At 43.9% G+C, this 24,034-nt stretch overlaps 1 protein-coding gene across 1 annotated transcript in view; it reads right to left on the bottom strand.

Moving 5' to 3' along the window:
• Positions 1-24,034, bottom strand: part of LOC137323171 (protocadherin Fat 4-like) — a 142,788-nt gene that overhangs the window by 82,420 nt on the left and 36,334 nt on the right. The window contains exons 5-6 of the mRNA XM_067986680.1: positions 20,663-21,573; positions 15,774-15,948 (exon numbers count right to left, since the gene is read on the bottom strand). Of these exons, the coding sequence (XP_067842781.1) occupies positions 15,774-15,948; positions 20,663-21,573 (1,086 nt within the window). The remainder of the gene's footprint in view (positions 1-15,773; positions 15,949-20,662; positions 21,574-24,034) is intronic.

The following is a 24,034-nucleotide window of genomic DNA, read 5'->3' as shown; positions in this document are numbered from 1 at the left end:
TGTTGTCCAGGTCTTGCTGCATGCAGGCTCGGACTGCTTCATTATCTGAGGGGTTGCGAATGGAACTGAACACTGTGAAATCATCAGCGAACATCCCCATTTCTGACCTTATGATGGAGGGAAGGTCATTGATGAAGCAGCTGAAGATGGTTGGGCCTAGGACACTGCCCTGAGGAACTCCTGCAGCAATGCACTGGGGCTGAGATGATTGGCCTCCAACAACCACTACCATCTTCCTTTGTGCTAGGTATGACTCCAGCCACTGGAGAGTTTTCCCCCTGATTCCCATTGACTTCAATTTTACTAGGGCTCCTTGGTGCCACACTCGGTCAAATGCTGCATTGATGTCAAGGGCAGTCACTCTCACCTCACCTCTGGAATTCAGCTCTTTTGTCCATGTTTGGACCAAGGCTGTAATGAAGTCTGGAGCCGAGTGGTCCTGGCGTAACCCAAACTGAGCATCGGTGAGCAGGTTATTGGTGAGTAAGTGCCGCTTGATAGCACTGTCGACGACACCTTCCATCACTTTGCTGATGATTGAGAGTAGACTGATGGGGCGGTAATTGGCCGGATTGGATTTGTCCTGCTTTTTGTGGACAGGACATACCTGGGCAATTTTCCACATTGTCGGGTGGATGCCAGTGTTGTAGCTGTGACATGAGTCACAGAAAGTTAACATGCAGATACAGCAAGCAATTAGGAAGGCAAATGGTATGTTAGCCTTTATAGCAGGGGGTTTGGAGTATAACAGTAAAGAGGTCTTGCTGCAATTACATAGGGCTCTGGTGAGACCACACCTGGAGTACTGTGTACCATTTTGGTCTCCTTATCTAAGGTAAGATATACTTGTCTTAGAGGGAGTGCAACGAAAGTTCATTAGATTAATTCCTGGAATGAGAGGTTGTCCTATAAGGAGAGATTGAGTAGAATGGACCTATATTCTCTGGAGTTTAGAAGAATGAGAGGTGATTTCATTGAAATGTGTAAAATTCTTAGAGAGCCTGACAGGGTAGATGCTGAGAGGCCGTTTCCCCTGGCTGGAGAGTTTAGAACTAGAGGTCATAGTCTCAAGATAAGGAGTCGGCCATTTAGGACTGAGATGATGAAAGATTTCTTAACTCAGAGGGTTGTGAATCTTTGGAATTCTCTACTCCAAAGGGCTGTGGATGCTCATTTGTTGAGCGTATTCAAGATTGAGATCGATAGATTTTTGGACACTAAGATACTGAAGGCATATGAACATAGAGGGGGAAAGTGGAGTTTGAGGTAGAAGATCAGCCATGATCTGATTGAATGGTGGAGCAAGCTTAATTCATATGTTCTTATGTTCTTACACTGGCTCCCTGTCCCCCAGTGCATTAAAATCAAAAACCTTATCCTCGTCTATAAATCCATGGCCTTACCCCACCCTCTGTCTGCAATCATCTTCTAAATCCTCCCTCCAAACTCTTACTCTGGCCTCTTGTGCATCTCACCTCTTCGTCCCATCATTGGTGGCTGGGCTTTTAGCTACCTTGGTCCTCCCTCCTTAAACCCCACTCTCTACCTTTAAAAACCTCTTCCAAACCGATCTTTCTGCCCAAACATTTGCTCACCCTTTCTAATGTCTCCCATGCTGATTTCTTTACATTTATTTGTGAAGTGCCTTGGGATTTTTCTTTACATTAAAGGAAATTTATAAATATATGTTGTTGTTTCAAAGATGAAACAAATGAAAGCGCATTTATTTATGTAGTTAATAGTAACTTTGTAAAATTACAAGAATATGATATCTAGGTCAAAATTCTGAAACTCTCCACCTAACACCATTTTGGGAGCACCATCACCACAAGGACTGAAGTGGTTCAAGGAGAAGGCCCACCACCACCTTCTCAGGGCAGTAAACGTGACCTTGCCAGTCTCATCCACCTCTTGAGAACAAATAAATCAAAACTCAAAATCTCAAAGTGAAACCTAAAAGTGTACAGAAAAGTCAAAACAATAAAGAGTAGTTACTAGTTTCAAACTCTTTCAACCATCGCTTAAAATCGAAATCTTGATGAAAAAACAAATAGCTCCAAACTTAACGCTCACACTTTTCCAGGAGGGGTCACCACACAGTGATCAGGAGCAGGAGCCCTGCCTGTTTCTCTTTCACTAAGAACTTGCAGGATTTGCACTTTATTTGCCCATTAAACTTGCCACATGAAGTTAAGTCTAGTATTTAATAGCATAAGTACCCTTCTAATGACGTGCTAATTGTTAATGACTGCCAATCAACCTCTATGGCCCAGAAAGTGAATAATTTGAACAGTGGCGTCTCATCCCTTCAGGTAGTGAATTATTGTTGGAGTTTTTAAAAACTCCAGCAACATCTGGCCCAATTGTTTACAGTTTGAACCTGTGATTATGAGAATTTATGACATTTAATTTTTTATTCCTTTAAGCTTCCTTACCCTTTCAGCATGTCAAAATTCTGTGGAAGACAGTCCAATAAATCACATAATTTTAAATAATATCTTTGTTTTTTTTGTCTCAGCTGTTCTCCCTCTAGCAGAGTATAATATATTCCCCATCATTCATCTTGTTTCTTCACATATATTCAGGAATCTTTTTGTTTCCCTCAAGGTTTTGCTCAACCCAGTATAACATTTTTCATCGACTAGTTATGTCACAGGCCTGACTCATGGGGCTCAATTTTAAAACTGAAGTCCGGGTGCGTTGGGAGCAGGAGGGCAAAGAAAATCGTGGTTTTTCGGAGCGGGCAGAAATCCCGGCTCCAACATGCTGAAGGACGCACATGACCCAGAGTCATCTGGGTGCACACGCCGTTCCCGAACCCGGAAGTCCCTCCGGCAATTAAAGCCGGTGGGACGATATTTAAAGCAACAATTCAAGTGCTTGAAGCACTTGAAATGTGCATGAATGTAATTAATTATGCTGGCAAGCGATTTCAATGCTGCCTCAGCGTGTTTCCCCTGCTGTGTGAAACACGCCATAGTTTGACAGATGAGGATAAAAGGTGAGTTATTGCAGCAGGGCACTCAGTTCTCTCAGGCAAACTTTTGGCTGGGAGATCTTTGTGTTTGGACTGAGAATTCTTGGTTTCCACTCAGAATTCTTCTGTTTACACATATTTGCCAACTTTTTGGACCCCCTCAAACTGAAAGCATAAGGATGGGAGGGGGCGGGGGGGGGGGGCGCGATGGCTCACATGAGAACATAAGAAATAGGAGCAGGAGTAGGCCATCCGGCCCCTCGAGCCTGCTCCGCCATTCAACAAGACCATGGCTGATCTTCTACCTCAACCCCATTTTCCTGCACTATCCCCATATCCTTCGATGCCTTTAATATCTAGAAATCTATCGATCTCTGTTTTGAATGTACTCAATGACTGAGCCTCCACTGTCCTCTGGGGTTGAGAATTCCAAAGATTCACCACCCTCTGAGTGAAGAAATTTCTCCTCATCTCAGTCCTAAGTGGCCTACCCTTTATTCTGAGACTGTGACCCCTGGTTCTAGATTCCCCAGCCAGGGGAAACATCCTCTCTGCATCTACCCTGTTGAGCCCTGTAAGAATTTTGTATGTTTCAATGAGATCCCCTCTCATTCTTATAAACTCTAGAGAATACAAGCCTAGTCTACTCAATCTCTCCTCATATGACAATCCCGCCATCCCAAGAATCAGACTGGTGAACCTTCATTGCACTCCCCCTATGGCAAGTATATCCTTTCTTAGGTAAGGAGACCAAAATTGTACACAATACTCCAGGTGCAGTCTCACCAAGGCCCTATATAATTGCAGTAAGACATCTTCACTCCTGTACTCAAATCCTCTTTTAATAAAGGCCAACATACCATTTGCCTTTCTAATTGCTTGCTGCACCTGCATGTTAGCTTTCAGTGACCCAGGTACAAGGACACCCAGGTCCCTTTGAACATCAACATTTCCCAATCTCTTACCATTTAAAAATACTCTGCATTTCTGTTTTTCCTACCAAAGTGGATAACTTCACATTTTTCCACATTATATTCCATCGGCCATGTTCTTGCCCATTCACTTAGCCTGTCTATATCCCCTTGAAGCCTCTTTGCATCCTCCTCACAACTCACAATCCCACCTAGTTTTGTGTCATCAGCAAACTTGGAAATATTACATTTGGTTTCCTCATCCAAATCATTGATATAGATTGTGAATAACTGGGGCCCAAGCACCAATCCCTGCGGAACTCCACTAGTCACAGTCTGCCAACCTGAAAAAGACCTGTTTATTCCTACTCTCTGTTTTCTGTCTGTCAACCAATTCTCAATCCATGCCAGTATATTACCCCCAATTCCATGTTCTTTAACTTTGTTCACCAACCTCCTGATTGGGACCTTACTGAAAGCCTTCTGAAAATCCAAATACACCACATCCACTGGTTCCCCCTTATCTATTCTACTAATTACATCCCCAAAGAACTCCAATAGGTTTATCAAACATGATTTCCCTTTCATAAATCCATGTTGACTGCCAAATCCTATTATTATTTTCTAAGTGTCCTGTTATCACATCCTTTATAATAGATTCTAGCATTTTCCCTACTACTGATGTCAGGTTAACAGGTCTGTAGTTCCCCGTTTTCTCTCTTCCTCCTTTCATAAATAGTGGGGTTATATTTGCTACCCCCCAATCTGCAGGAACCATTCCAGAATCTATAGAATTTTGGGAGATGACAACCAATGCATCCACTATCTCTATTGCCACCTCTTTCAAAAGTTGTGGCCGATCTGCAGGGCCTCCTCCTCCGTGTCTGTGAGGACCACTATTTGTTGTCGCCCCCCCTCCAGTCCTCGCCCTTTCACGTGCATTTTGCGCTCTCTTCTCCTAGAAGGGGAGAAAGTTCAGACGTGTGAGTGAGTGACAGCGAAGTGGCCAACCGATGAATGCATTGCTTTGGGTGAGGCTGACCATGGAAGAGGTGCATCAGAGGATGAGTATGAGACAGAGACATTACATTGGATCAGGATTGGGGTGAGTGGGGTCACAAATGGGGAGATGAGGAAGTGCTCAGGAAGTGCAGGGAAGTTGAGGATGAGCCTCAAGTGGGTGTGAGGAGTGATGTGATGGAGTAGTCTTGGCAGTGCAGAATGAGTTGGCGGGGTGGGGGGTGATGTGCACCATGGAATGCAGGAGAATCAGTAAGTGTACTCACTTTTGCTGACCTAGTTAGGGTCATTGAAACGCTTCCTGCACTGGACCCAGGTGAGGGATATGTTGCTGCTGCTGGTGACCGCCTCTGCCACCTCGAGCCAGGCTTTCTTGGTGGCAGAGGCAGGACGCTTCCTCCTGTCGGCCAGGTAAAATAGTTCCCTCCTTGTCCTCACCCCGGCCAGTAGCAGTTGAAGTGAGGCATTGTTAAATCTTGGAGCAGCCTTGCCCCTGTGCTGCTCCATTGGGTCTTCTGGCTCTTTGCTCCAGCAAAATCCATTGGAGCAGTGGCCCTTTAAATCTAGACAGTCCAGTTGACAGCCTGTCATGCGGGTGCGCAGTCCGTCCACTGTGCAGCTTTCGGATGGCAAACCCGGAAACAAGATTAATGGCCACCAATTAAGTCGCGATCGCATGGGGAAAGGTAAATTTTTATTAGTCGGGTTTGCTGCGCACGCCCATTGACCCCCCCACCACCACCCCCCACCCCCCCCCCCGCTGCCATCCCGCCACCCTTTTAAAATTAAGCCCATGATGTCAATAAATATTTTATTTCCAGTCTTCAGCCTCTCTTTTGTTGTTTCCTTACTATATTCTTAGGCCCCCTTTTCAGCCTTTGCGTGTGTTAGGTAGCTTAAAGCAGAAACTTTGCCCTTTTTGTGCTGAACGGATTCATTGGCTCCATTGGTTTTATGAACACCGTCAGCACTTTAAACCAACTAATCATGTGTGAGGTGTTATTTCACACTAATAGAGGTCATCATGACCTGAATTGCCCAGTAATCTGTCTCCTTCAAGAATTCAATTGTGTAATTTAACTCTTAATCCACTGCATCAGCAACTCCCATTAAAGTGAATGGCTTTTGGGTGGGAAAATAAAATTCTTCATGTGAGGAAAAATGGTTCAAGTGCAGTTCTGCTAAATGAAGGAATAAGGTCTGTTTCAGAGCCAACTTGGGCAGAAGTTTAATGAAAACACCATTTATAGTGGTGGAGTAAGAAAAGCTCCAAATAAATTTATCCCTTTAGGTCTTTCATTTGACTCTGGGGAATCCTGTATATTTATTTATTAAATATATTTATTATACTGCTGCAGTTCTTAATGCAACACATTTGTGGTCATTCAACATTACAGTCAATTCAACTAATTTTAGCAGTTTTCTTACCCCTCCATAATGCAATTTTTCTTTTTTAACTAGTCTAATGTGAAAATTGTTAATCACAAATGATCCTAAAATCTCTTTATGACAAGTAAAAAATTGCAATTTTTATACAATCAGAATAACCCATATTTTAAAAATCAATTGTTATTTCATGGCTGACTGGGTGTTTTTGTGTGCAACTAGACCCAGGGCCACCACCAATAGTCACAAGGCATGCTATAAGGGATCTGCCAGTCCTTTCTCATGTTATATTTACTTATTTCCATTTTATTCTCACCTTTTAATTCACATGCAATATGCAAATACTATGTAAATATCAAGTCAATACAGTCTGAGACACCCAAAATCATGATTCCCACATTTGTTGCTTCCTCTTCTTGTTTGATCCTTCACTTCCACAACATTTGTGGGATTTCTTCAAACCTAGCTTCTATTTGTTTCCATCTCATCATCCTGCCTTCATCTTTTCTCATTGAAACCCAAATTTGACCTCTTTCTGATTCTCCTTTCCACCAAATTCCCTCTTAAAATTTTTACTCCAACCCAAAGGAAGAGCATTTGATTATGTACCAAGATCCCTGTTGCTAACTTTAGATCTCTTAAATCAACTACTTTAACCTCTAAAAATAATGGAGCGAGCCTTTGGCATAGTGGTAGCATTCCCGCCTCTGAACCAGGAGATGCAACGTTTGAATCCCGCTCTAAACAGTCCCGGTAAGCGGTGACCGGAGCTGTTGCCCTGAATTCTGACCTTGAAATCCAGTGGGAGACTTACATCTAGTGGGTGTATAGATTGTGGGATACCTGCATCTCCTCAGTGTATGGGTTATGGGAGCCATGAAGGATTAAGATGGTTATGGCCGTGGAAAGAGAGTTCATGTTGCGGCCTGTTAGACTGTTAATAAGTCTGTAAATCCTTCCTGTCTTCAAATTAGTTTGTAAGCCTGACCATAGGAGTGTGCATGTTTCTGTTATAATGTCCTTTGGGGATCTTAGTCTGCATATGCAGCTGTCTGCAGACAGATCCAGTTATGAGAGCCTGTATACATTAGTAGGGAAGTAAGAATGGGTACTAATGGAATATTTAAGATGTAAATGCACCTGTCTGGCATTCTTCTTCTGATCCTCCTCCTCCAAAACATACTTATGCTTTAACTTATGCTCTAATCTCTGCGTTTGTTCGCCACTACAGAGTTTGATACCTGATGGTTCTGGTTACTCGTGCTTCACAATTAGTCGATCAGCACAAGCGACCAGCTCTTAGTTATACCCAACAGTCCCATAAATTCTCTTAACTTACCCCCCCGTGTTAACTGCACTGTTGGCTTAGTCTGACTCCCACAGTTCAATGATCTCTACTCCAGTTCGCTGATCGAGGCCAACAGTAGGGAAGTAAGAATGGGTCCTAATGGAATATTTAAGATGTAAATGCACCTGTCTGGCATTCTTCTTCTGATCCTCCTCCTCCAAAACATACAAATACAGAAGTATTCTCGTAAACATGCACTTCAGCACACTTGCAGTTTTAGCTTTACCAAGATGCACAGATAAAAGATGCAGTACAGCTTGTAAAAGCTGACAGAAAAGTTTCAAGAAGTTTCCCTAACATCCTTTTTCCAACAAGACCAACATAGTACAGAAAGAATGAGCTGCCAAGAGACACAGCAAAAGCAGCACTGTACCTTTAACAGCAAGGACCCAACTGAAGGAAATGGGCCTCCCTTGCAGCACCTATTTTATATGGTATTATACTTTGCGTATCAGGCACTGTTTGGTGCGGAAATCGTATTATGGGGACCTGCTTCGTTTACATTGGAATGAGTCTACGTTTGCCTTTAATGAGTCTAATGCACAGTGTGCGTGGATGCTCAAAGCACTCAAATTGCTTCCAGATCATATTTACGTGCGCAGTGTGTATACAGAAAGGGAACAGAAAATTCTTCCTGTTGTTTCCCAGGACCTCAGAACTGTGGAACTGCTTACCTCTGCCAGTTTTTCCTTCCTCACACAGTTCAGTCTGAAAAAACAAGTTAGTGCCTCTTAGTCATTACTTCACCTTTCCTTTTGGCAGGTGTCCTGCACTATGGGCCTTAGCCATTTGCCTTGGCTTCTCAAAGAGGCTCTGGGGGTTAAGTTCGATAACCCCCCAATCCGGGCGCAGTGCGCGATTAACCCGTGCCCAGTCGTTGCGTTGCAGGCAGCACAAAACACTCATGCTGCCTGGTCATTTACCTGATTCCTGCGAGCAGCTAAGCCTAGCTGCGATGTTGAATGGCTGATCACCAGCAGGGGGGCCCCGATATCGTGCGAGTGGCTAGCAGCACTTAAAGGCAGCCTGCACCTCTTATTTGCAAAATATAAGATACAGGACTGCACGGAGTCTGAATGGAGATCAGACTTCACACACGTAAAACACAGTTGCAGGTCCCTTTCCTATGTTTACAAACTGTTGAGTTATGTGAAAACATTAAATAAAGGTTGCACACTACTAAATCCCACATCCTCCAATCTGCATGCCAGACCCCACCAATCTGCCGATCTGAGTTTGTGCCGGGCCTGCGAGAGTATGTGCACCAAGATTCTCTGCTGATACACTAGAGGCCTTGGTACAAGAGGTGGACAGAAGGAGGGGCATCCTATATCCGCAGGGGGGCAAGAGGCCCTCCAGACATATGGGCCTCCATTTTAGCACCCGCTATCGGGTGCGTTCCTGGCGGGGGGGCTCCGAAAATCGGGGAATCCCGGAGCGGGTCGGGAGCCCGGCTCCAACCTGCCCACTTCCAGGTTCCCCACAGACGCGCCGACGTGCGCGCGCAGCCCCCGCATGTGGGAATCCCGCAATCAATTAAAGCCAGCGGGGTGCCACTTGACAGTATTTATGTAGGCATTTCAGGTCACTAACAGATCTGATTAAGGGAATATTTCAGGAGGGGAGGGATTTTACAAACAAGTGAGACTGTTTCCCATACTGGGGGGAAAACTCCCAGTTGAAATGGATGTGTTGCAGCTATCAGCCTGTGGCAGCTGCAAAGGTCCATTTGACAGGTGGTGTGGGGGTGGGGAGACCCTCACTCATTGCAGGAGGCCACTCTGTCACTTTGGACAAAGTCTGGCCTCCACCACCCTCCTCCTGACAAGAAAATTCACCAACTTGCGCACTTACCCCGGGGTCCAGAGACATGTACCTACCTTGCGGACCCCCTCAGATGTACATCTTCTGGATGGGGGCCGCCGTAGTTGCAGTCATGACCTCCTCGGAGGGCGAACAGCATCACCAGCCTCGCCGGCCACGCCGTCCACCTCTGACACGTGGAGCTCCACAACACAGTGCTGTGACACATCCACCTGCACAGCAGGAGGGAGGGCAACTGCAGAGAGAGATGCTTCGCAGAGGGCACTACCCTCGCCACAGGGTCCACAGACCGAGGCTCAGCTTCCTGGACCTCTCTGAGCAGCAGTGCACACGGAGGCTCAGAGTCACTCGACATGTAGTCGTGGACATCTGCAGCCTCCTTCATGCCGAGCTGCTCCCGGTTGGCCCGAGCACCATCTTCTTACCTGTCGCTGTCAACGTCACCACTGCCCTCAACAACTTCTCCTCCGCATCCTTCCAGGGTGCCACCGGGGACATCACCAACGTCTCTCAGTCGTCTGCACAAAAGAGCCCTGCAAATACACCTACACCCACTCTGCAGTGACACAATGGGTGGCATCAGGTGTGGGTCTTCATTGTGATCCTCAGGAAAGGGCATTATTGCACAAACCAGACAAGACTCGCAAAGACGTGGCAGTAGTGGTGCCAATATAATATGTGATGTGAGTAGGTCAGAAATTAAATATAAGTAAAAACCATGACAAACCCTCAAACACTCTTGTGCATCCCCTTCATGCTCACAACACGTTTGCCTTACGCTTCCTACTGCACATATGTGATGCATGCCCTGTGGCTGCAGCACAGGTAGTGGCAGGTTGAGTGAGGCTGACTGTGAAAGAGATGCATGAGAGGGTGAGTATGAGATAGAGCCATGAGATTGTATGAGGATTGGGTTGAGTGGTAGTGGCAGGATGAGTACTGGCGAGGTGAGTAAGTGCAGGTAAGATGAGGATGAGGTTTGAGTGGGTGTGAGGGGTGATGTGACAGAGTAGTGTTGGCAGTGCAGACGGAGATGTGGGGTGGGGGTGGTGATGTGGCAGATGGAGTGTAGGGGAATGAGTAAGTGTACTCACTTTGGTTGACCTACTTAGGTCATTGCAGCGCCTCCTGCACTGTATGCAGGTGGGCGATATGTTGGTGGTGCAGGTGACCTCCTATGCCACCTCGAGCCAGGCCTTCCTGGTGGCAGAGGCAGGCCGCTTCCTCCCGCCCGCCGGGGGGAAGATCTCTGTCCTCCCCCTCCTCCTCACCCCATCTAATGATACCTGGAGTGAGGCATCATTAAACTGGGAGCAGTCTTCCCCGTGGGCTGCTCCATGCTGTAATTTTTCCTATTTCTTGCAGCATCTGTCAGTGGAGGACTGCCCCTTTAAATAGAGCGCCTCCAGCTGACAGATCTTACTGCGCATGCGCAGCCCGCCCGACGCGTAGATCAGCAGCGGGGAACCCGGAAAACCAGGTAAGTGGATCCAATTAGGCTGCGATCGCGCGGGGGGGCAGACTGATTTCACCTAATAGCCCTCCCGCCGCGAACCCGCAGCCCTGGTAACATCGAGCCCATGGTCCCGAGGCAGTGAGAGGCAATAGGGGACGCAGTCAATGCCAGGCGCATAGCAACACAAACATGGATGCAGTCCAGGAAGAAGTTTAATGCTTTGACACGAGTGGTAAGGTGAGTGAGGTCAACTATCAAGTGGCATCTCCTACCAACTGCATCACTAGCAGCATCCACTGCTCCATGCACTACAACCCCCATCACCCACCTACCAACAAGCTCTTTCAATCAGTACTCAACTCTTCCAATCAGATGCTTCCTCTCACCCTCACACATTAGCACTGTTGCAAGCCACACTCTCACAACTCACAGGCACATACACTGGCAGCTATTCAACCATGACAGGCACATCACCCAAGCATCTTGCAGGACACTCACCAACACACGTCCTGCTTTCTTGCAGGAGAAGGTGGCGCATAACCGGAGGCAGCAAGCTGCAGTGGCTCCATGGGACGTGAACCTGCTGTCCTCTCTCAGGATGACAGCATTCCTGTTCCACCCCGCCACTCTGCCAGTGCCCTTGTCAGCTAGTCAGCCCACTCCCTGTAGAGTGTTGAAAATTTATTATAGGAACATAGTCAGCTAGGAACAGGAGTAGGCCATTTATCCCCTCGAGCCTGTTCTGCCATTCAATGAGATCATGGTTGATCTGTGACCTAACTCCATGTATCCACCTTAGCCCCATATTCCTTAATACCTGTGGTTGACAAAAATCTATCAATCTCAGATTTAAAATTGACAATTGAGATAGCAGCAACTGCCCTTTGCGGAAGAGTGTTCCAAACTTCTACCACCCTTTGCATTTAGAAGCGTTTCCTAACTTCACTCCTTCAAGTTGTGGCTCTAATTTTTAGGCTATGTTCCCTAGTCCCAGTATTCAAGTACAGGAGACCTCCAAAACAGGTACAAATGCATCAGCAGCCAGAAGCAATAATCCTGTTGGTGGGGGGGGTCCTCCATGCTGTTTATGACCTGTTCAGCTGTGTGAGGTTAAGACAGTGCGTTGGCTGGAGCGTTGAGTTCCAAAATCGTACCTGTCCCTTTAAATCAGCGTTGTACACTGATCTAACGCATATTCTCTCTACTTTACATGCTGCCGGCATTCTTTACCTGCGCATTCGCAAACGCCTTCACGAAGATGGCGTCCGGCACACGTGCACGCGCATTCCGGACTCCATTTTGGGTTCTTAGAAGGCTACATAATGCCTACAAAACGGGCGCTACGCGGCCCAATTTATAGCCCTCTGTGTGTAATATGAAAAAATGACTAATGCTGACAGAGTTGTCACGAGTTGTTCTGAGGGTGCATTTCAGAACCAGTACTGCTTTGAAAATAAGATGATCCAAATGCCGAAATGGATCATTAAGTACTAGCATTTACCATGAGAGCAAACACTTAGATCCATTATTGCAGCATATCCTTAATGCAATGCACTTAAGACCCCAATATTGGTGTCTGCTTTCCTGATGAATTTTTCCTCACCCATGAAATTGTATTTTATGTAAATTTTAATGTGTTTGGTTGCAAGTGGAATAGCTTTTAACACATTAAACTTTCCCGATGACACCCTGTAGGCTTCTTCTTAATTGCTTCCATTAATTACTTTGCAAGGATGTACATATTTGCTGATTAGGGGTTTCAAAGTTATCCCAGTTAACCAGGTAATTAATTATTATAGTTTTGATTGTTTTAGCTACTGGAGCTAATGGAATTCAGGGTTGAAACAATTCATGTTCCGAAGGCTGCTCACAGATGTTTGCGGACAGAATGCCTTTGAGAAAATCACTGAACATTTTTTTCCCTTTTTCAGTTACTGGAGACTGCACAAAGAATAAAAATAATGCCGATCTGATCTTAAATGAGCAGCGAGTTATTCCCATTCCTCCTGTCGAGAGGTTTTTTGTGCTATATTTATATAATTTTTCTATTTTTAATATATTTCACACTCGTCCCAAGATTTTTTTTTTAGTATCCCCTTCACCACACATTATTCCTGTCTGAGTGGAATGGAATCAAGCAGCTCCCTGGATTCTGCCAGTCTGAACCCAGGCAGCAAAGCATGTGCCACATTTAATCACAGGCCATTGCCCTCATTACAAGGAAGCACAACTAATTGCTCTTCACATACTTCAAACGACCTGGCTGAGAATGAGAACTCATCATGGACAAAGCTTTCAATTGTGATAAGTGTAGCAAAGTGTCTGATTTCATTATACCTAGCGTATAGAGGAAATCTTCCCCATCTGACAATATGTGGATATGTACTTGCATCCTACCATTGTAAGCACAGCGGCCGTCCACAGCAATATTGATTACTTTGCTGTCCTAGACCATTTTTTAAATCAAGTTTTAATACGGTAAGGATAGGGCACTCTGAATTCAGTCTGTCTTATCAGCCTCTGCATTCTCAGGGTCAGGTACAAAGGCACTTAATGGTAAGAACAGGCCTTCCCTATATCATGCCTAGTCATGAATACAGGATCAGGCTGGGGACCAGATGGTGCAGTGCCTTAGCACACTTTTATCGTTGCAGCTACATGGGCCCTGTATCAAGTGAGTCTGTGCACCCTCAACCCAGTCCCTAGTGCTACAGTGACATTGGAGGCAAACTAGCACTAAATTAGTAACCTCATTCAGCAAGGTGTCAACATCCTTGGGCTAAGGAGGGGAGAAGTGTGTGTAGACATTAGGTGAGGATAGAATGGAACTTGGCAGTGATGCCCCCCATAATCAACTAACCTGCTGATACGGTATAAGCTTACACATGAAGAATTATTAATTGGGAAAGGTACTTGAGGGCAGGGGATGCATGTCGAACCATACCTCAGCAAGAATCAGGGAAGGGGAAGAATTAGAGAGGTTAAAATAATAATAAAATATATGTCCTAGGGCAGTAGAGTTCGTTGGTGTAGCAACATGTTGCATCATGCAATGGTATGCGATCATGCAATTCTCTACATGGTGAGGGGAATTCTGCCCCACGATTCCACCCAAAATCAGAGAATGTCGGCAAATTTGTGTGCTGAGGCCTATCACCGTCCCCTGCCCCTCCACCAGTGCTGCCACGTCCTGCTCCTTTCCTGCCTGCCACAGTGGGTGGGGAGGCTTGGCTTGGGGTCCCATTGAATTTTCCTGCTCGCTGCCGAGGCTGCCATGTGGAGATAGGAGTAGGCCCTGGGAAGCAGATACATATACACAAATGGAGGGAGAGGGGATGTACCAGCCTCCTCTTCCTCCAGCTGGCCTTAGTCTTGGCCTCAGTCTTGTCCTTGTACCGACCTTAGGGACGCTTCTACCTCTTTAAGTCCCTCACCAGATCTTCAAGTGCACCCCTACTGCAGCACTGCTGGAGTTTCCTGACTGGCACTGGCAGTCTCCCACTTTTTTTTAATTTGTTCATGGGATGTGGGCGTCACTGGCAAGGCCAGCATTTATTGCCCATCTCTAATTGCCCTTGAGAAGGTGGTGGTGAGCCACCTTCTTGAACCGCTGCAGTCCATGTGGTGAAGGTTCTCCCACAGTGCTGGTAGGTAAGGAGTTCCAGGACTTTGACCCAGAGACGATGAAGGAATGGCAATATATTTCCAAGTCGGGATGGTGTGTGACTTGAAGGGGAATGTGCAGGTGGTGTTATTTCCATGTGCCTGATGCCCTTGTCCTTGTACGTGGCAGAGGTCGCAGGTTTGGGAGGTGCTGTCGAAGAAACCTTGGCGAGTTGCTGTTGTGCATCCTGTGGATGATACACACTGCAGCCATGGTGCACCGATGGAGCAGGAAGTGAATGTTTAGGGTGGTGGATGGGGTGCCAATCAAGCAGGCTGCTTTGTCCTTGATGGTGTCGAGCTTCTTGAGCGCTTGACAGCGGGAATCCCGCAGTGCATCTCTAATAAGCCCTAACCCAGGAAAATGGGTGAGGACTGGGGCATAGAAGGAGGGATGGGTGGAAGCACCACGCCGCCAAAATCTGTTACGCCAGGTTACTGCCCAGACGATGAAGTTGAAACAAAAGCAAAGTACTGCGGATGCTGGAAATCTGAACTAAAAAGCGCTGGGAATGGAGGAGTTGGTGCTTGGGGTGGTCAGCACCCCTCAGGTCTACCTACCTTTCTCTGCCACATTCCTGGTTCACGGGAGCCTTCTCTTTCCCAGATTTTCCATGCCTCCCTCCTTCTCTGCTATTGGTGTAACCACTTACACCTCCTCTGGACCCGTCTTTTGTTTCTTTACTTGTCCCGTCACCATCCCGTTTTGCTTTGCACCACCATCCCTTTTGTCAATTAATCACTCCTGCCCTCCACCCCATCAAAGACCTCTCCCCTTTTTTCTTTCCTGCCCTCTCCCCCTTTTCCTTGGCTCTGTACTTGCTTAAAAGCTGTTAATCGCTAACATCTTCCAATTCTGATAAAATGGCTCAGGCCTCTCACTGAATCCGTCAAGCAGGTGGTCCACTGGATACCCAAACAGTGCCAGAAGTGAAAATCAATCCCAGCAAGAGACATATAGGGCCTGAATTTCCTCTTTTGTTGCCTTGAATTTGTGCAAGGCCTGACCATAAGTCAGCTGCTGATCCACTCTGCGAGGTAGGGGAGAATGGGGGAAGGAGGACAGATGGCAAGGTAAAAACCGACAGGGTAGGGGAATGGTGTACAAACAATTTATTAAAGTTTTTGACTGCAGTTGCAATCATAAATTTCTATTTTCTGCTTTTTCATGAAGTATCTGTGCATTACCTGCATCTGTGGCAGTCACCAGCAGCATGTATTCTCCTCGAATTTCTCTGTCTAGGCTCTGCAGTAGGCTGAGTCCTCCATTTGCTGAGATTGAGAACTTGCCATCTTCATTTCCACGGTTAATCTCATAGGTCAGTTTACTGTTGGAACCCAGGTCATCGTCACACCCCAATACCTGGGAAACACAGCAGGGCCATACTAAGCAACTATTTTCAAATAATAATGTTTTTTAAGTGCATCTGTACGTGGTCAGCATACTTGTTCTGGAAGTCCACTACTTATAATGTTTTACTGAACGTTTTGAACTGCTGTATTCTTTCCATCTACAGTTCAATAGAAAAATGTTTAGTGTTAGGGTATCAGATTCCAGATAAATTGCTCTGAATTTTCCTGGAGAAAATATACAGTCCTGAATTTCGCAGCATTTTGATAGGCCTAAAACTCCTTTAAAGGGGCACTGTTTTCATGACTAAGTGTTTTGTAAACTTTTAAAAATTTGAGTACCCATCATTGTGACAAAAATGACACATCACTCTTTAGGCTCTTCCTGTTCCCCTAACAAAAATACATTTGTCAAATCCTTTCCAGCAAGACAATTACTCTTTAAAAATCAAATCCAGACTTCATTCAACAGAGTTTTTCAACCATTATGAAAAAGTTCCGCTATTTTCATAGCATTGAAATCAGACCAGATCATTTATGCTAATTGATTTTTAGATTTCAAGAAAAATATTTATGCTGAATTCTCCGATAAACTGTTATGAAACTGATATAATACGAAGCAAGGTTTATACTACAATGGGCCAGAAATTGCTCAGAGTGGGGAGGCAACGGTCACCACCACTCCTGCGAATTAAATTAATGAAACGACTTACTGAGGCCTCTGTGGTGTTGAATTGCTTGAATTTGAACTTTAAAAAAATTATGCGCTGTCAACCAGTCTGTGAGCAGCGTGAGTTGCTGCGGCTGGAAAAGTGTGTGAGAGGAGAAGACACGCCCACAAAATCTGACAGGAAGAGAAGTCACACCCACAGATTCAGTCTGCATTGCTCAAACAGGCAAGCAGACTTCATTCATTGAACGTTAGTACTCTACGTAATTGTAAATAAAAATTTTAAAAATTTTAAATAAAAAGCCAACGATATAATTGAATTAAATAAAAGAGACAGAAGGGAAAAGTAAAACAAAATTTTTAAATTTTTCATTTAAAAAAAAATTTTAACAACCAAAATTATTAAAATAAGGAGTAATATGAGTCTCCACATTTTTAAAAGATAATTTTTAATTGTTTGGCAGTCTTTGAGACTGTTAAAACTTAGTTTAAATCTGTATTTTTAAGCATGCCTGTTTGGTGGCATAATTAGTTACTTTCCAGCTGGGCAGATAAACAAGTTTGCACTTTTTCAATGATTTCTCTGATTGCAGCGTGCGTTGGCCCTTTAATTCGAAGCTGCCATATCGCCACGAACCACTAGGAGCAAGTTCCGGATTTCCACGTTTCACTGCACATGTGCGAACTTGCTCCTCCATTTCGCCACTAACAACGGAGAACACCGTTGAGCTCCTCCGTTATTTCGGGAGCAATTTCTGTCCCAATGTCATTTCAGAAATCAATGGCTGTGTGAACTCTAGCAGGGAATGGATGATAGCAAGATTGACTGATAGTCTGTCAGAGTGAGTCCTTCAGCTGGACTACCATTCACAATTCCCAGGTATAGCACTTGAAGCTTGCTATTGCTGCTTGATCATAGTTTTTAAAAGCAACCCACAAATATTGTGAGGAATTCCTCCCAATTTGTTTCTGCTGATTTTGTATCATTGTTGCCAGAACTACTTAAGCCCTTGTTATATCAAAGGCCCTTTTTGTGTTTGTTTAATGTATCTGACTGTGCAGCAGGGTTAGCACTAGTTGGTACTTCTTGGTACCTTGTCCACTGTGAGTCTCAGAGAAACTTGAAGCACTCTCAGTGTTTGTGTCCCATTTCATCCTGTTTGACACATTTAACCTACTTACCAGTGTGGATCTACTGGCCCAAGGAGAGTCAGACTCATGCTGGTGAGTACATAAGCCAATTTCAGAATATATGCCCTCAAGTCTTGATATCATGGTGCAGTTTGGTTTCTGGGGCATTGAGCTGTTCTACTGGAGCCATCGCAGTGCTGCTTCTGTGTCCGTCCACCTACTGAAAGTGCCCTGGCTGGATACAGAGCTGAATTGCGGTGAGATTTGGCTGCTCTATACTAAGCTTATTTCATCAAATTCATGCAATATGAATTCACCATGGGAACCAGTGATGTCACTGTGAATATCTAGTTGGGAAGGGAAGTGGAGATTATAGGAGCAGGTATAGACTGGGATAATCATATATTCCTTGGGATGTAATTGTTTCTTGCTCTTGGAGCTGGGCAAGAGGGAAATGTTGCCTGTGGAAGGATAAACTGGGTAACTATACACCAGTTAATCTAATGTTAATTGTGGGTAAATTCTGGGAATCCATAATTCAAGATTAAATTAATGAGCATTTAGAGATGATTGGGACAATCAAGGACAGCTAGCTTGGATTTGTTAAAGGCAAATTGTTCTTGACAAATTTAATAGAGTTTTTTTAAGATGTAATTGATTGTACAGATGAAGGGAATGCAACAGATATTGGAGGCTAAATTCCTTGAATCCTGCTGCGCTGCCAGAAGTGCGACAGGGGAGGATATATGGCTGCCAGTGTGACTTGTCATTCACCCTATCCCAAATCCCAGGGACAGGATCATTAGCATATACCATTGATTGTGCTTCCTGGGCATCTGCTCGGTAGGGACCCGGGAAAATTGGAGTGGCATTGTTCTATTCTTTTTGGGGAAGAGACTATTTGTTTTGGCTGTAGAATTTTTTTTTAAAAGATAGCAATTTCTTTGCAGCCAATTTGCTAATGACGATTGTTTGCTGTTTCATTGGAAAACTGATATTGGGTTCCAGTGATTGATTGCTGTTCGGAAACCAGCATTAGGCCTTCAACTCTACATTTGTATAGTCAGTATTGGAAGAAAGGCAGAACTGGCAGCATTTCTGTTGGGGGGAACTTAATCTTGTCAGTCCCATGCCCTTGCTCCCATGAAAATTTCAGATTATTGGTATAAGAGGAAATGTAGCAGATGGTTGAAGGATGGGAAACAAATGGTTAGGATTAATGTATGTTGCTTGGATTGGAGCAGGGTTGGAAATTATGTCTCCAGAAGTCAATGCTGGGTCCACTTTTGTTCTTGATATATTAGATTATTTGGACTTGGGCATAGGGAGCATGATATTGAAATTTGCTGATAACACATAACTAGGTGGAGTTTGTCAAACAGCAAGGTGTACTGGAAAAGACTTATACAAGGCAATGGTTAGACCACAGTTAGCGCCTGTGTGCATTTTTGGATGCCTTATTATAGAAAGGACATTAAAGCCATAAAGAACGTACAGCATAGATTCACCAAGCTTGGCTCAGTGGTAGCACTCTCGCCTCTGTTAGAAGGTTATGGTTTCTAGTCCCACTTGAGGCTTGAGCACATATTCTAGGCTGGCACTTCAGAGCAGTACTGAGGGAGCATTGCACTGTTAGAGGAGCCATCTTTTGGATGAGACGTTAAATCGAGGTCCCATCTGCCCACTCAGGTGGACGTAAAAGATCCTATGGCACTTTTCAAAGAAGAGCAGGGGAGTTCATCCAGTGTCCTAGCCAACATATATCCCTCAAACAACATCTAAAACAGATTATCTGGTTATATATCTCATTGCTGTTTGTGGGAGCTTGCTGTGCATAAATTGGCTGCCGCGTTTCCTACATTACAACAGTGGCTACACTTTAAAAGTTTGTAATTGGCTGTAAAGCGCTTTGGGACGTCATGAAAGGCACTATATAAATGCAATTCTTTCTTTTCTTTCTTTATAGGAAACTATAGTTATGAGGAGAAACTTGAGGTACTGGAACTATTTTTACTGGAGCAGAGAAGGCTAAGAGGCGAACTAATAGAGGTTTTTAAAATTATAGAAGATAGAGCCTGCATTTACTTAGCACCTTTCACATTCTTAGGACATTGCAAATCACCTTACAGCCAATGAATTACTCGTGTTGGCATTATAGGTAAACAAGGTAACCAATTTGTGCACGGCAAGGACCGACACAGTAATGTGAGAAATTATGTTGGTTGAGGAATAAATGTTGACCATAACACCAGAAGAACTCCCTGCTCTTCTTAAAATAGTGTCAGGGGATCTTTTCTACCCACCTGAGCAGGCAGAGCCTTGGTTAAGCATCTCTTCTGTAAAAATGGTATTTTCAACAATACAGCACTCGCTCAGTACTGCACTGAAATGGCAGCCTAAATGATGTGCTCGAGTCCCGGAGTTGGGGCTTAAAACCCACAAGCTTCTAATTCAGAGGCAATAGTGCTACCACTGAGCCAGACTGGTTTTGCTGGATTGAATAGGATAAGATTTTCTCTGGTTGGGGAGTTAGTGACAAAGAATCATTAGTTTAAGATTGTCACTGAGAGAGTGAAGAGAACATTTAGGAGAAAATTCTTTACACAGAGAGTTGTTCGAGCATGGAATACTTTATCACAGGGAATAGTTACGGCAGGCACAATTGCATCTTTTAAGGGAAGAGCAGATTAAGCAGAGGAAGATACAGGGTTATGTGATCTGTGGTGATGAGAGTATTTATATAGAACCTTCCCTGAGAATCCATGATAGAGTAGATTATACATGGTTTGATGAGACAAATAACCTTTTCTCATTTCATACATTCTTCTCTGGTATGATCAAACACAAAACAATTCAAGTGTATGGAGAATTAAAATAACTGATAAAGCATTCAGAGAAGATTTTAAAAAACTGAGATCCTGCATACCTGATATACAATTTGTGGAACTGCCTTTATATTCTCCAAGAAATGTAGAGTCATTTTCACAGGCTCGATGATTGGTGCAAAATCATTGACATCTCTGAGTACAACATTGACAGTGGCTGTTCCTGACCTGGGACTGCTTCCGCCATCCAATGCAAAAACCACAAAAGAACACACTGGGATTCGTTCACGATCTAGATTCCCAGACACTGATATTAATCCAATAACTGAATCAATGTAAACATCCTTGCTGCTAATGGTATATCGAACCTGTCCATTTTTGTCTTCATCAGGGTCAGTAGCTGAAACTGCAAGTAAATCTGAGCCACGAGGTATATTTTCATCCACTGTGACAGTATAAATGGGTTGAGTGAAGTGGGGACTGTTGTCATTGACATCAGTAATGATTGCTGTAATGCTTATCGAAGAGGACTGTGATGGCTGTCCTTTGTCTGAAGCTGTCACATTTATCGTAACCCATTCTACCAGTTCTCTGTCAAGATCTCCAATCACACTAAGTTCCCCACTTGTTGCGTTGATGCTAAACTTGTTCCCTGTAAATTGCTGCAGAGAGTATTCAACGTGGCCATCGAGCCCACTGTCTAGATCCACAGCTTTAACTGTCATTATCACTGTGCCAATAGAAGTATCTTCGGGCAGGTAGACAGTACTCGCAGTTCTGAACTCAGGGGCATTATCATTCACATCATTGAGCTTCACGGTAATCCATGCACTACTTGTGAAACGCGTTGAACCACATTGAGCCTGGTCAGTAGCTTGAACAATTAAAGTATAAATAGACTGGCGTTCTAGATCCAATGGCTGTTGGACCCTAAGCACAGCATTTCTGTCAACTGTAAACTGTCTATTGGGATCTCCTGAGATTATTTTAAATGTCAAAGCAGCATTCAGACCTGGACAGTCAACAAATCACAATATTAAATAATGTTTAGTCATTTATGCATCACTTACACAGAGCATTTCCTATCCATTTCAATATTTACTTTAGGACTGTCAGCAGATCACTATCACAATCAGTCTCTGCTCAACTGATGCCAAACCTCTGTTACCGTGGGACTCCAAAACTAGGGGTCATAAGTATAAGATAGTCACTAATAAATCCAATAAGACATTCAGGAGAAACTCTACCCAGAATGTGGAACTTGCTATCACATAGAGTAGTTGAGGCGAATAGCGTAGATTCATTTAAGGGGAAGTTAGCTAAGTACATGAGGGAAAAAGGAATAGATGGGTATGCAGATAAGGTTAGATGAAGTAGGGTGGTAGGAGGCTCATGTGGAGCATAAACACAGGCATAGACCAGTTGAACTAGTTTCTGTGCTGTAAATTCTATGTAATTCTATGTAATCCTTGTTTATATGTAAATAGTGTATTAACATTTACATAGGAAAATGGCCATTTGTCATTGTTCAACCACTAAATGAATCCAAAGGCAAATACATACTTTTTTTCCCAACAACCATTATTCCTGTAGGAGGTTCTTCAGGAAGTAGACAGTATTTACAGTTCTTAAGACATTGAATTTCATTATAATCTGAATCAGTGTAACTGTCCCAACCTTTAATTCTCCTCCCACTAAATTTTCTTCCCCACTTCAGGAGGCAGAACTCATACTATTCCATGGGTGCCAGCCATACTTAGCTCAGTTGGCCAATTTACGTGACCAAGTCTAAGCAGCGAGTGTTGTCAGTCTATTAAGCTACTGGGGTGAAGATGGGTCACCACAGGAAAGCCCTAATCTGTCCTCATTTACACACTTTCTGGCAAAAATCACTGGATATCAATTAGGAGTGGGAACTTGATAAATTTTTCCCTTCCCTAGTCCAGGATACTGGTCAAGTGTATCACCCTTACTGCCACACTGGCTGAGATCAGATAAATCAGCACAAACCTGGGATGGAAACTAGAAACTTTGTACTCTGCATAGCTCAGTAAGATATTGGGCAGTGCACGTACCCACCAAACCATAGAGTGAGCTGACTGCCCAAGACTTTAGAAATTACAGGCTTCAGCAAGTGCCCTTTGTTCTAGCTCTTTTTAAATATGGATTTGTTACTATGGTGATCTTTGGTAATCCCATGCTAAAAAGGTACCCTCTACACTAAGATTTCAAGATTTTCCTGTTTTTAGTACCCGATAATAGATTGTTCTATACAATTGCTTGGCACCTTACAGAATGTTTACCCTACATTCTTCGATCGGCTTGCTCAGTCTCAAAATTACCTTCGACAGCTAAGTACGTGCTGTTCTCTTTAATCTGAGACTTTGGCATACTTTCAACCCTTGTCAAAAAAGCAACGTACATGGTTTTTGCTGTTTAGCCTTTGATTACTAATGGTTTCCTAAACCAGCCCTAATGCCACGCTCAAAGATCCCTGGTCAGTTAATTTTGAACATGTGAAACTAGTTGAGAAGTAATTCAGAATAAATGAGTACAGCAGCTTTGACATTAGTGTGAAAAAGACATTCCTAGCTTTCTCCCTAGTGTGTGCTTTTTGAAGTTATAACGTTTTCAACAACTAATAGATATTGGAATACTAAAATGCAATTGAAATCACCATGACGATGACAAGGAAAATGTTAATGACTGATAGGACTTTTTCGAGGCCTGATCCCATTAGGAATCAACTGTTCTTCTCAAGTTTAAATTTCACTACAACAGCTGCATTCAATCAATTGATTAGATACAGTCTGACGTAAGTTTTAATAAATGAAGAGAAAACAAGCATTTCACTCAGCCTTTGTTTCACAGGTCAAGTAACCGAATCTCAAGGTTTTCAAAATGACTCTTCAGCTTTCACTATAATTATCCTTCAGCTGATTTGTTTCCTCCTGACTGGGCACTTTCATTGTTTTTCCAGGACATTGCATATCATGGCAAGATACACACTGGTAGACAGCTCCACTGGCATGTGGAATAGAAAGTAAATATGTAAGATCGGAATTGAAACCAGGAATATTAATTACAGATGTTTGCATAGTTGATGTGTTTATGACTATGGTAGAATTTTCAATAAATGAAATTGAGTATGGAGAGTTTTTAATTTAACATAGTATAGATAAATATACATCCTGTGATTTCCGTGTCTCTGTTTCTAAATGACTAGGTTGCATTGTTGACCAAAGCCTAACCATTGGAATACAGCAACAGCAGCCAGCTCTATCTTTCAGATTCAATTATTTCCATGCGCAAATGGTGATGGTGATGATGCCACATGAAAGGTCTGTATATGCGTACGGCTGCAGTAAAAATAGTGTATAAAGGCCAGGGAGGAGGAGTGAGTCAGAGCAGGAGCTGTCAGACGTGCCAGATTTCCTTTTAACTTGAATGAATAGAGTTACTCATTCCAGAAT

Source organism: Heptranchias perlo, chromosome 6, assembly GCF_035084215.1.
Source record: "Heptranchias perlo isolate sHepPer1 chromosome 6, sHepPer1.hap1, whole genome shotgun sequence".
Lineage (NCBI taxonomy): Eukaryota > Metazoa > Chordata > Chondrichthyes > Hexanchiformes > Hexanchidae > Heptranchias > Heptranchias perlo.
The sequence above is the reverse complement of the archived record's forward strand: the minus strand, read 5'-3'. Positions and strand labels throughout refer to the sequence as shown.